Source organism: Euprymna scolopes, chromosome 46 (assembly GCF_053919585.1).
Source record: "Euprymna scolopes isolate OS-2025 chromosome 46, ASM5391958v1, whole genome shotgun sequence".
Classification (NCBI taxonomy): Eukaryota; Metazoa; Mollusca; class Cephalopoda; order Sepiida; family Sepiolidae; genus Euprymna; species Euprymna scolopes.
The window spans coordinates 65627019-65639532 of NC_136527.1; the positions used below are offsets into that span (position 1 = coordinate 65627019).

The following is a 12514-nucleotide window of genomic DNA, read 5'->3' on the forward strand; positions in this document are numbered from 1 at the left end:
TAAATTCAAGTAAATATGTACCCAGAAGCTCCCGGTTGGTCTCGCATTCTTTTTTGTTTTGCTTCCTTCCCATATCCTCTCGATGTGGTTTGTTGTTGTCTTCCTCGTGGGTTCTACAAAATACGTATTTATGATTAACTGTCAGGTGGTGGAATCCTTCTCCTCCCACTTTGTTCTAGGCCCTCTAACAGTCGGATACGACTGTAATTCTTTGCAGAATATATTTGTTTATTATTGAAAGGAGGGTTTCGGCATTGTGATTTAGTACAGTCACCAAAAAAAAGCCCTCCTTGTTGGTGATGCCTAACTTGGAGTGTGCAAAAAACGACCCTGTTCACAAGGATATCCATTGTCTGTACTGTCCATTTGTGCATCTCCAGGAGAAGCCATCCCTAACACACAGTCTTTTTTTAAGTAAGCATATTTTGTGTTTACAATTGTTGCACCTCATTTTTGGGACAGCAGTTTCTTCTCCTGACAATATGAGATTGTCTACATTGGTGTTTTCATTTGGTTTTCTAACATGCATAGATTTATTTCCGTGTCTGTTTTTTTTTCTGTTTTGTAAGTTTGAAACTAAATTGGTTTGTTAGCTTTTTTGTTTGTTTTCTTCCAATTCTAAAGTCTTCCATTTTCAATAGCACTTTTCATTGGCTAATAAAGCGCCCAGCCAATGAATTACAAAACAAAATAAATAATCAGAAATAACTCCCCCTTAATATCACAGTAAAAGAAATACTAAAAACATTACATAAAAACTAAAAATAAAAAGTCGATTTAGCATCTCAACATTTGAACAACACTCAGCTTAAACTAATAGTTGCCAGTTTCGCCTGATCCATGCTTGATGGGAATTCTTGATAATCCGGATCAAATTATGTACCTTTGGGTGGGGTAAAATCTTAGTTATTTTTACATATTAAAATATGAATGATGAAATAAAATTCTTTTTTACTTTTGGATTTATATGATTTATATCGACTTTTCAAAAAAAAGCTGGAAAATATATTTAAGTTATTTAAGTTTTAGGAAATTTAAAACAAATATTTATTTACATTTGACACTTTTAACGATTTCCAAAATGATTTCTTATTTCTTTTGTGATGCCATTTTTTAAGGTTCATGAAAAATATTTGGAATATTTGGTTTTAAACTTATTATGAATAAAAATATTACTAATAATTATTTTTTAAAGTAAATGCCTATTTTGAATAGTGAATAATTAAAAAATCTAACTAGAAATCAGACATGAATAATTGTTCAACAGACGGCCGATGACGCAGTAATCTGTTCACACTTTTCTGATAAAAATCGTAGCATTAATTTTTTTTCTTGTCAGAAAAAAAATATAATTTCCCAACCACGTAACTAAAATAATTATATTTTAAGAATTAATTTCTTTGTGTACGACATGTTTTAAAACCTGTCAGTGTTAAGTAAAAATGAGACTTTTAGTTTATGTCCATACAAAAATTTTGTATGGAAAATAAGTTTGAGTCAAGATTTAAAAAAGCTTAGTTTTAGGAAATAAAAAAATGATATTACCTAGAATAAAAAGGAATAAAAAAAATAATAATTTAAATATTAGTTTGGGGGGGGGCTAGATATTACGATGTTGAAAACTAATATTAAAAGAAATTCTATAAGTTTACTGGTTCCATATCAAACCGGAAGTTAATTGTTTTGGATGTTTATAAAAATAGGAATTTATCTGCATAACATATTTATATATCCTTTTAATATTTCAAACCAGAAGTTAATTGTTTTAGGGGTTATCTGCTTAAAATATGATTATTTTCTGGATATCTTATCTATATATGTCTTTTTCATAATATTTCAAACCAAAGGTAAGGTTTTTACTGTCATATTTCAGTTAAATAATGATTGAACAAAAAGCTTTAAAAAGATATATGTATTTGTAATTAATTATTTTTCCTATATTTTTAATGTTTCATAATTGTTTTGTATATCTTCTTCTGTAATATAGAATAAAAATTATGATAAATTAATTTCATTTTCCTAGTTTTTACTTGTATTTCTGTTATTGGTGTCGAGAATTATTATTTTTTAATATTTGACAGTTTTTTCTCAGTTAATGGGTTCTATTTCAAACCAGAAGTTAATAGTTTTAGGGATAATCTGCTTAAATTATGATTATTTTCTGGATATCTTATCTATATATGTCTTTTTCATAATATTTCAAGCCAAAGTTGTTTTTACTGTTATATTTCCCTTAAATAATGATTGAACAAAAACTTTAAAAAGATATAATATGTATTTGTATTTAGTTATTTTTCCTATATTTTTAATGTTTCATAAGACCTGTGTTTTGTATACCTGCAACATGGTGTTAATTTCTCATTTTTTAATGTTTGGTTATTTTGTGACGTTCAAATCAAATTTTGTCTGTTTTAATCAGTTTTTATTAAATAAACAATGTTTATATGCGATTTAAACCCGTATAATATAGAGTAAAAATTATGATAAATTAATTTAATTTTTCTAGTTTTCTCATTTGATGGGTTCCATCTCAAAATGGAAGTTAATTGTTTTAGGGGTTATCTGCTTAAATTATGATTCTTTTCTGGATATCTATATATGTCTTTTTTATAATATTTCAGACCAAATAAATCCATTAATGGTTCAGTTATGTCTGCTAGGTTTGGAATGAATTTTCCTAATTGCTTCACCATCCCTAGGAATCGGTGGGTTTCCATCATGTTCGTTGATGTTCGGAATTTGGAGACTCCAGTGAGCCTTTCCGAATCAGGTCGCAGGCCGTCAGCACTGAGTATATGAAAAACCAGTAAAATAATCCAACTCCGACGATATATATATAAACAATATATATATAATTTATTACGGCAGCTAATACATTAATTGAATAAATATGCAACACACTCACAATTAGAGTTTAATGGTTAACAAACACATAAACATTACGACGCCGTCTTTTTAAAAAAAGAGTTCGTTAACTCTGCCTTTTTATAAGGGAGATAACTTAACAAATTATATGCATATTAATGCCAATATAGAGGGAGACAACTTAACACTCATCTTTAAAAGTTTTTTTATTTATAATTTCAATCATTCAAACTGCCTTGTTGTAAGACGCTTCTCAGTAACCAAGGGGATGCACCCCGTTTAGTGAGGCAGTCTGCCAATTGTCTTCCTGTCTCTTGCCATTGAAACTCTTCAATCTGTCCATTTTCCACAAGTTCCTTAATACCACTGATTTCAATCCGTAATCGTTTTTCTTTGACAGATTTTGTTGATTTGACTGCTTCATAGAGAGATTTACAATCAGTGACACAAATTATAGGTAGACTCTTGGGATTTGTTCTTCCTGTTGTCAATTCACCAAACAGGGTGGAGATGAAGACAGCCATATCAATAGCTTCAGACATTGAAATTGTTTCTGCAGCTAAGGTACTGCGGACAATCCGTCTGATTCTCTTTGAGTTCCACCAGATCGGTGAGACTTTCCCAGATGTCCCAGTTAGGAATATGACATAAACCCCCGACTTCCACCATCAGGAAGATTTCCCAAAGCGGCATCACTAAATATCACCAAACGTAACTGATCAATGTCACCAAGATGTTGATACTTCAATGATAGCTTGGATGCCTTAGCTTTTCCAATAATTTTGTTGGCAGTTATCAGGTCCTTTATGGTGCTATAGTTAATATTAGTTGCTAGACTACAGACATCAAATAACAAGTCCGGTTGGCTCTGATGCGCTAACCACAACAATTGGCCGATCTTGGATCTGAGTGAATTTATCTCAATTTCTGTTAACGGCGATTCTTTTTCCATGGTCCTTGAACAATCTATTGGAATGGATGATATACTGTCGGTATATTTGTTTTGGTTTATTAATATTTCTGGACCGTAGCAATTAAGCTCAATTCCACAGTATTTGAAGGCCTTACTATCCTCTTTTCCAATTTTAAATGCGCTGCGTATTTTGCTGATGGTATTGTTGAATGTCTGGTCCCCTGACCAAATGAAGTCATCTACATGACACGCCAAAACTCCAGCTAGGTTACCAGATTTACTAATCCAGTAGAAAACTGTAGGGTCCATTTGGGACATTACACCGCTATTTTCAATCATAACTGATTTCACTTTATTATACCACTGCAGAGAAGCATCACTCAGTCCATAGACGCACTTATTTAGCCGCCATATCTTGTCACTGAAAGCTTCTTTGGGTGGTCTGATGTATACTTCTCTATCCATAGTGTGACCCTGCAAAAAGGCAGTTTTTATGTCTATGGAGTGTAGACTCTATTGATTTTGGGCTGTTAATGCCATAATAAGTCTTAAGGATTCATGAGCACGGGTTGGTGAATCCTTTTGAATGTCATTCTTGGGTTCTTCAAAACCTCTAGCGACCAGCCTTGCTTTTTGCATAACCCCATTAGGTGTGTTTTTTAAACTACACACCCAGCGCGTAGATATGCATTTCTGTCCTGCATCATCTATTTCAGTAAAAACATTGTTTTGTTTCCAGCTGTCAAGTTCTCTTTTCTTGGCCTCATTGAATTCTCTACCTGCCACCATCATTATAGTGTCTCCTTCTGTGGGTCCTATCAGTGGTTCTGCCACATTAAGATCTGTGACTTTACTTAAATCTACCGACATCTCTTCATTCTCCAAGTTTACTGGCCTTTGGATTTTCACATTAAACCAATGTTTGTTTCTGCCGGTGGCTTTTCCAGCCCGACTTATTATTTCCGCCTGTATTTGCCCATTGCTTCCCTTTTGGTTGTATGTGATGATGTTACCAGGCTTTATTTTGGCTATAGGATCGGGTTGTGGGTCATTTTTTTTCCCAACCTCAGCTGTTTCAGTATATTCCTCATCAGATGTTTCATAATTATAGTCCTGGCTATCAGAGGTTTTTGATGCTACTGAAATTTCATTAGAGTTTACATCTGCAAGTGGTGAGTTACACAAACGCAATCTGCATTTATGTACTCTCACAAGCATTCCACCATGTCTGACAAATACCACAGGACCATCCTGACCAATGACAACACCTGGACCCTTCCATTCTTGATTGTCTGGTCTTTTGTAATAAACTTTATCCCCCGGTGAGCAGAGATCAGGTGTGGGGCACGTTTGTTTCCTTAAGGCCCTCCTAATTTTCTCAGATGATTCGGCTTTGATAAAAGCCTGTCTTGCAGCATGCAATCCATTTATGTTGTTTTTTACAACTTCACTTGTGGTGGTCCCTTCTAGTGCAGGTGGCTTATCAATAAGGATCGTGGGAATGTTTGGATTTCTTCCAAAAACTATCTGATAAGGGCTATATCCATGTACGTTTTGTAACAAATTCTTTGCCATAATGGCCCAATTTAGTGCTGTTTCCCAATCCAGAGTGTAGTCGGACCTCAACTTCAATAATATTTCAGTTAGTATCTGATTGTGTCGTTCCAATAGACCATTACTCCAGGGTGAATATGCAGCAGTGGTAGAGATGTTTATGTTAAAATTTTCAGCCATATCTTTCATTTCAGCATTGTCGAACTCACCTCCCAGATCACTGAACATTCGTTTAGGTGCTCCATGGATACTAATCCAGCATTGAATTAATTTTTTTACAATTTTAGATGACTACTTAGTGTTAGTGATGCAACCCGCACTGAACCGGGAAAATTCATCTATGATATGCAAATACCATAGGTTAGGTTCGAATTGATGAAGATCCATGGCTACAGTATGGTTGTAGTCATTAGCTAAGGAAAAAAACAACAACTGGTCTTGGTGCAGGTTTTCTATACTTCCTACATATTTCACAATTGGCTACAATTTTTTCCAAAATTTTAGCGACCTCCACAACATCTGAGCCAGCAGGCTTTAATAGCAGTTTTAATTTCTCAGCTGAGGCATGTCCAAACTGCCTGTGCAGTTTTTCTAAACTTTTTATTTTTTCTTTATTGGTCATGTTATCAACAATTAGCACATCGGAATGGGAGTTTCTTGTATGATGACCACTACCAAGAATATCTACACAGTAATGTCCACTAGATGTAAATTGTAGGTCCACTGGCTTCCCAAACATGACAGCTTTGTCTGAATTAAGATCCAGAACAGCTCCAGCCCTCTTCAACGAAGCTTTACTCAAAAGCAGAGAAATATCAGCTTGAATTACCTCAGCACTTATATTACACCTAGTGGAACCTATTATCGCCGGTAGAGTTACCTGGGTAGAGGAGTTTATAATTTTTCCGTCGCCAAATCAGAAGGGTCTATTACTTCTCTTAATAATAATATCTTCTTGGTTGATATTCTTTTTATATTCATCCAATCATCTTTGGCCACAAACGGTCCGAGTACAAGCTGTGTCAATCACTGCCATGTTCAATGACTCAACTAAAAAAAATTTACTTGGAGAATATTCATCGTGTGAGAGAAGTGTGATGTTACACTCTTCCATTTTTGTTTCTTTATGCTCCAGTTTGTCTGTTTCGGTTAACCTAACAGCTTCACTTTTGTGGGGGCACTCTCTCCACCAATGCAAAACGCTCTGGCAAATAGAACATTTAGTAAGTTTCCCATATCTGTTAGTAGGGTTCCAGTTTCTAAATCTATTAGATTTTCCCGTATCTGATCTAGGAAAGTTACGGGATTTTTGTTTCCTTGATGTTGTTGCATATAAAGCGGTTTCCTGCTTTACAATAGGCTCCTCATTAGAAGGTATAACATTTGATTCTCCAAATATACGTTTTAATGCGGACTTCATGTTTTTATATTTCAATTCTGATGAAGCACACGCTGTCAATGCGAGTTGGCGCTGTTGATAATCCAGGCCTGACTTATCTAATAGTTTAAAAGCTAGGACGGCATCCGGCAAAGTCATTTCAAACTTGGTACTTTTGAGATATCTCTGGTCGAATTCTATGATATATTCAGAGATACTCATGTTTTCAGGCCGCTGGAATTTATCAAAGTTTTGGTAAGCCTCGTACATAGAGTCTAGAGAATCCTTTAAAAACAAATTGTCTAATACATTAATAAGATTCGACATACCTTCGTCTGTGTTGAGTTCTTCCACTTCAATTCCCATAGCTGCCCGTTTTGCATTTCTGTTAAGTGAAAGGCTAACAGCCAATGCCTGTTTGTTCTTTGGTAAATCCGTCATCATTGTCCAAATCTTTATTTCATTTTTCCAGCATGGGTAGTCGTTCTCATCAAATCTAGGGGGATTTTTGTAGTTAACAGCCATTTCCTCTTTGTGGTCGTTCGTTAAAAAAAAAACTTCAATTATTGTTCCGTAGATCGTTTTCGCTCGCAACTACGCTCTGCTACCATGAAAAACCAGTAAAATAATCCAACTCCGACGGTATATATATAAACAGTATATATATAATTTATTATGGCAGCTAATACATTAATTGAATAAATATGCAACACACTCACGATTAGAGTTTAACAGTTAACAAACACATAAACACATAAACATTACGACGCCATCTTTTTGAAAAAGAAATTTTACGGATGACTTGGATATTTTGCATTTTTCAGAATTGAGTGTAATGCCAGCAGCCTGAATTTTTTGTAGTGTGTTTTTTCAGCCGGGCATCATGTTCTTGTTGATTTTTTCCATATACTAAAACGTCATCTTGCATGCATATGGCTCCGATTTTGGTCTCTAGTACTTGTGACATGCGCCTCTGGTAGATCTCGCTCGCTGATGAAATACAAAACGTGAGGCGGTTGAATTGGTATCGTCCAAATGGAGTTATGAAGGTCGTCAGCGAATGGGATTCTGATGAAAGTGGAATCTACTAATATCCACTGTTGGCGTCCAATTTACTCATGATTTTTACTTCCCCTAACTGAGCCAAAAGGTGGTCGACCGTGGTGAGCATGGGGAGTTCACGTTTTACGCACTTATTGAGCTTTTTGAGATCTACGCATATCCTAATCGTTCTTTTTTCTTTCGATACAACCACCATGGGGGAATACCATTTGGTGGGTGTGTCAATCTTGCTTACGACCCCCCAGCTTTTCCATTCTCTGGAGCTGTGCCCGTGTTTTCTCCATCAAGGGTAGTGGTACGCATTGTGGTGTGGATACTGAGTATGGACTCCATCCGAATGTAAGACTATGGTATATTCTTCCCCAAGAATGTGAATAGGTCTGGCATTTCTTTTTTTGAGTCGAATGGTCGTTTCTGGCTTGAGTGAACAGTTATGAGCTTAAGTGCTTCGATAGCTGGCCTTTCTAACAACAGCTCCTCGAGATTGGGGATAATAAATATCTGCTGTTCTGTTGAAAACTCTTTATGTGCGACAGTTGCAGTGACCACTCCAGTCACTTTGAGTAGAATACGTCTTGAGCCATGAAGAATATTGTGGGTATCCGAGAGATCTGGTAGGTCTCTCCTTAACTTGTATATGTGCTCTGGAATTGCAGTCACATCTGCCCCATAGGGCCAGCTTGAATTTCAGTGGCACTCCATTGATGGCAATATTGGTTTGCCAAGGTTTACTCATGCTGATCTCTGATATCGTCAGAACACCAAGGTACACATTCTGATCACTTTCACAGTCATCTGAGCTAGGTTTAATTTTATGCAGCCTTCCCATGTGGCAGCACTGAGCATAATGGCCAATCCTACTACAGTTGTGGCAGGTGGCTGAAATGGCAGGACACGTGCGTCTCTGATGTTGGGTTTTGTTGCCACAGCAGTAGCACTCAACCTCTGGTCTATGCTGCTGCATGCACTCATTTTTTTGTTGATTCTCATAGTGCAATTCTCGCCCAGGTCTTGTCATGTGTTTACCCTGACCTTGTCTACAAATTCTGTTGTCACTAACGTAGTGGACTGCAATATTATTGTCAGCTGGATCTTCACCAACGATGTGTTCTGGAGAACGCAGGAGATGTTGTGATTTTATTGTTTCACCCTGTCATGCGTATCTGATGGCCCCGTACAAGGTGAGGCATGGAATCATTTGCAGACTTAGTGATAGTTTAGGATCTGTGCACCCAATTATAATTCTATCACGAATTAATTCCTCATGCAGGTCTCAGAAATCGCAGTTTTTAGCGTGTGGAGATTTAGTGATGAATGAATTAATGGACTCACCTTTCTTTTCGGTTGAATCTGGCCCATTCGTAAATTATGTTTGTGTCGCCTTTGAAATGGTCATTGAACTTTGCTACCACTATATCGAAGTTCTGGGCTTCCTTGGGTGCAATTTTGAATGTGGCAAAAATGTTTTCGGCTTTATCGCCCATGCAATATATTAAGGTGTCCACCTGACAAGGACTTGGTTTTTCAGCAAGCCTGCTGTCCAGTAACGGTTGAACCGCCATATCCATTTTTTTCCCATAACTCGGGTTGGTCGAATGGAAAGTGTTCTGGTAGGCTCATGTCACTATTTATTCTGGGGTGGTTCTTATGGAATTTCACTTTCTTTTTTTTAATGGCTCTGAGTCTCAGTATTTAGTATAAGTCTTTCCCTGTATTTTGCTCACATTTGTTTATAAATCATATGTTCTGACACCATGTTTTGTTACGTTTCTATTAATAACAACAGGACGAGGATATCATCGTTCAGACCAACATGGCCGACTGACTAAGTCTCGTTTATTCATGTTTATGTCTGAGAGTTTACAGTATAAAACATTGAACAAAGGAGGGCAACTCCCACCAATCCAAGGGACATAACAGGATCTATATTTTTATTTATCTGATTATAAATAAAAACAACTAGATTGTTAACATTTGTCAGCTTAACTAGACGCGAATATGAAGCAAATATTCTTGCACTATATTCAATAGCATTTTTATTCACAACAGTGTTACAGTGAAGTTGTAAGAAGACATAGATTGCTAATTAATATTTGATTTTTTATTTGCAGATAACAGTGTTACAGTGTCACAGTGTTACAGTGTAGCAGTGTTACAGTGGAGAATAAACCCATGAGAAGAACACATTGGTTAGTTAAAGTGAGGAAAAATTGACTCATTTGCAGAAGATAAATTACTGTAGAATCTTTATCGGCTCAGCATTTTTATCATTTAAGAAATTATGTGGAAAAACCTTGTAGATTAATGAAATGAGCATTTAGAACAAAATGTATGTAATATAATATAGATGTAATGCTGTAAGGGTGGATGCACATAAAATTGTGAAGCAAGAGTTTCCCAATCTATAACACAACTTCTGTATAAACACTGCTTCAGTCCAACAAGCATAAGTCCAAAACAACTGGAAACAATGCTGAGATAATCAGAAGGCACTAATAGATATGGAATAATTAAATGGTCACCGATTTTATTGCTTTCTAGGTGGATGTACAAGCATATAATTTAGTAACGTTGAGTTTGTAATATATGTAAAACTTCACTTTAAAACAATTACAATTTAAAAGAATACAAAAACCCATAATAAAAAACACTTGTAAAGTGTGTAGTTGAACATTTTCAGATAAGTTAAGTTCCAAAATATGGAAACTCACACTAAAAAAAACAATAATTCATGTAAAATATGTGGATATGTATTTTCACAAAATTCCAACCTAAAACGTCACATGCGAAGACACACTGGAGAAAAACGTTTTTCTTGTGAAATATGTAAAAAATCATTTTCTGAAAATCATTCTCTCAAAAGACACAAACTAACACACACTGGAGATAAATGTTATTCTTGCCAAATATGTGGATATGCATTTTTAACAAATGCGCATTTAAAACGCCACATACGGACACATACAGGAGAAAAACCATTTTCTTGTATAATATGTGGCTTTTCCTGTTCAGCTAGTTCGAATTTAAAGAAACACATAAGACTGCATACTGGAGAAAAACCTTTGTCACATCATTCAAACTCCAAAGAAAAATCTTTTCCTTGTAAATTGTGTGGAAAAGTATTTTCATGGAGTCATAATTTAAAAAGACATTTACAGATACATTCTGGTGAAAAGCCTTATTCTTGTCAAGTATGTGGATCAGCATTTGCAAGAGATTCTAGCTTAAAACTACACATGCGAACTCACACTGGAGAAAAACCATATATTTGTGATGTCTGCGATTCAGAATTTTCGTGTGCTTCTTCTTTAAAACTACATATGCGAACACACACTGGAGAAAAACCTTATTCTTGTAAATTATGTAGATCTTCCTTTGCAAGGAATTCTGGCTTAAAATCACATATGCTAACACACACTGGAGAAAAACCTCATTTTTGTGATGTATGTGGATTTTCGTTTGTAAATACTTCTAATTTAAAAAACCACTTGCGAACACATACTGGAGAGAAACCATATTCTTGTGAAGTGTGTGGCTCATCATTTTCAGAAAGTTCTGGGTTAAAAATCCATATGCGAACACACACTGGACAAAAACCTTATTCTTGTGAAGTGTGTAGTAGTGCGTTCTCACATAGTTCTTCCTTAAAAGAACACATGCGAACACATACAGGAGAGAAACCTTACTTTTGTGTAGAATGCAAATCTTCCTTTGCAAGAAATTCAACTTTAAGAGAACACATGCGAACACATAATGGAGAAAGGCCTTATTCTTGCAAAATATGTGGATCGGCTTTTTCAACGAATTCTAGCTTAACGAGACACATAAGAATTCACACTGGTGAAAAACCATATTCTTGCAAAGTGTGCTGTTCTGTATTTACTGAAAATTCTTCATTAAGAAAACACATGCGTAAAAGACATTCTGGTGAAAAACCGTTCATTTGTTAAATATATAGGTCAACATTCACATGTTCATTTAAAAAAAATATTTTCAAAAATATTCTGTGGATGAATGTAATTTTTTAAAAAGTTTTTTAAAAGTTTTTCCAATAGAACATAAAAATTACTGGAATCTAAGGAGGATCTCTAACATTTCAGTAATTATAGGAGCGACCAAATTCATTAAAAGAAACGGGACTCTGAACAAGATGTCTACTATTTTGTAATATAGTGCGTATGCAGTCACTGGGAAAAAAGCCGATAGTAAAAAAAATGATAGCAATTTTTAGCAGGTTAACAAATGTCTTATATACAACATGAACAGAAATCGGAATCTGAGGCAGATCTCCATCATTTCAGTAATCATAGAAGCAACACTGAGTGAGGAAAAAGAAATTCTAAAGCTTCTTAAAAATTATAAAAGCTAATTCAAAAATAAACTTTTAAAAACGTGGATGAGATAACTTCATGTAATGTACAGGATGTATTATTATAATTATATATTATTATTATTTAACTTCGCCAACCTTGATGTAAAAAATAAAAGCCGATAGCCTTTCGTTTTTATGTTCATAAATCACTACTAGACCTTCTGTATTAACTCATTTTCCTCTTTATTTTTTGTTTTATTTTGTTTCCTTCAACTTTTTGTTACTTTAAAGTCAGATTTTTTAATGAACATTTTTATATTTTTTATTCTTTCCATGTGTACAGACTTTAATACTTTATCATTATTCTTATGTAGCAATGTTGAAGTTTTCATGATTCATTACATTTTTGTGGCATTGTAAGTGTACCACC

The 12514-nt window shown here is 35.0% G+C and overlaps 2 protein-coding genes across 2 annotated transcripts in view; one reads left to right on the plus strand and one right to left on the minus strand.

Annotated features, from left to right (window-relative positions):
* Nucleotides 1-12301, plus strand: part of LOC145270505 (uncharacterized) — a 14043-nt gene extending 1742 nt beyond the window's left edge. Inside the window, exon 2 of the mRNA XM_080126162.1 lies at nt 9884-12301. Within this exon, the coding sequence (XP_079982288.1) occupies nt 10472-11722 (1251 nt within the window). The 5' untranslated portion in view covers nt 9884-10471 and the 3' untranslated portion in view covers nt 11723-12301. The remainder of the gene's footprint in view (nt 1-9883) is intronic.
* Nucleotides 4292-5560, minus strand: LOC145270144 (uncharacterized). Its single transcript, XM_080125754.1, has one exon. The coding sequence runs from the start codon at nt 5558-5560 to the stop codon at nt 4292-4294; it is 1269 nt and encodes a 422-aa protein (XP_079981880.1).
* Nucleotides 12302-12514: the final 213 nt, after the last annotated feature.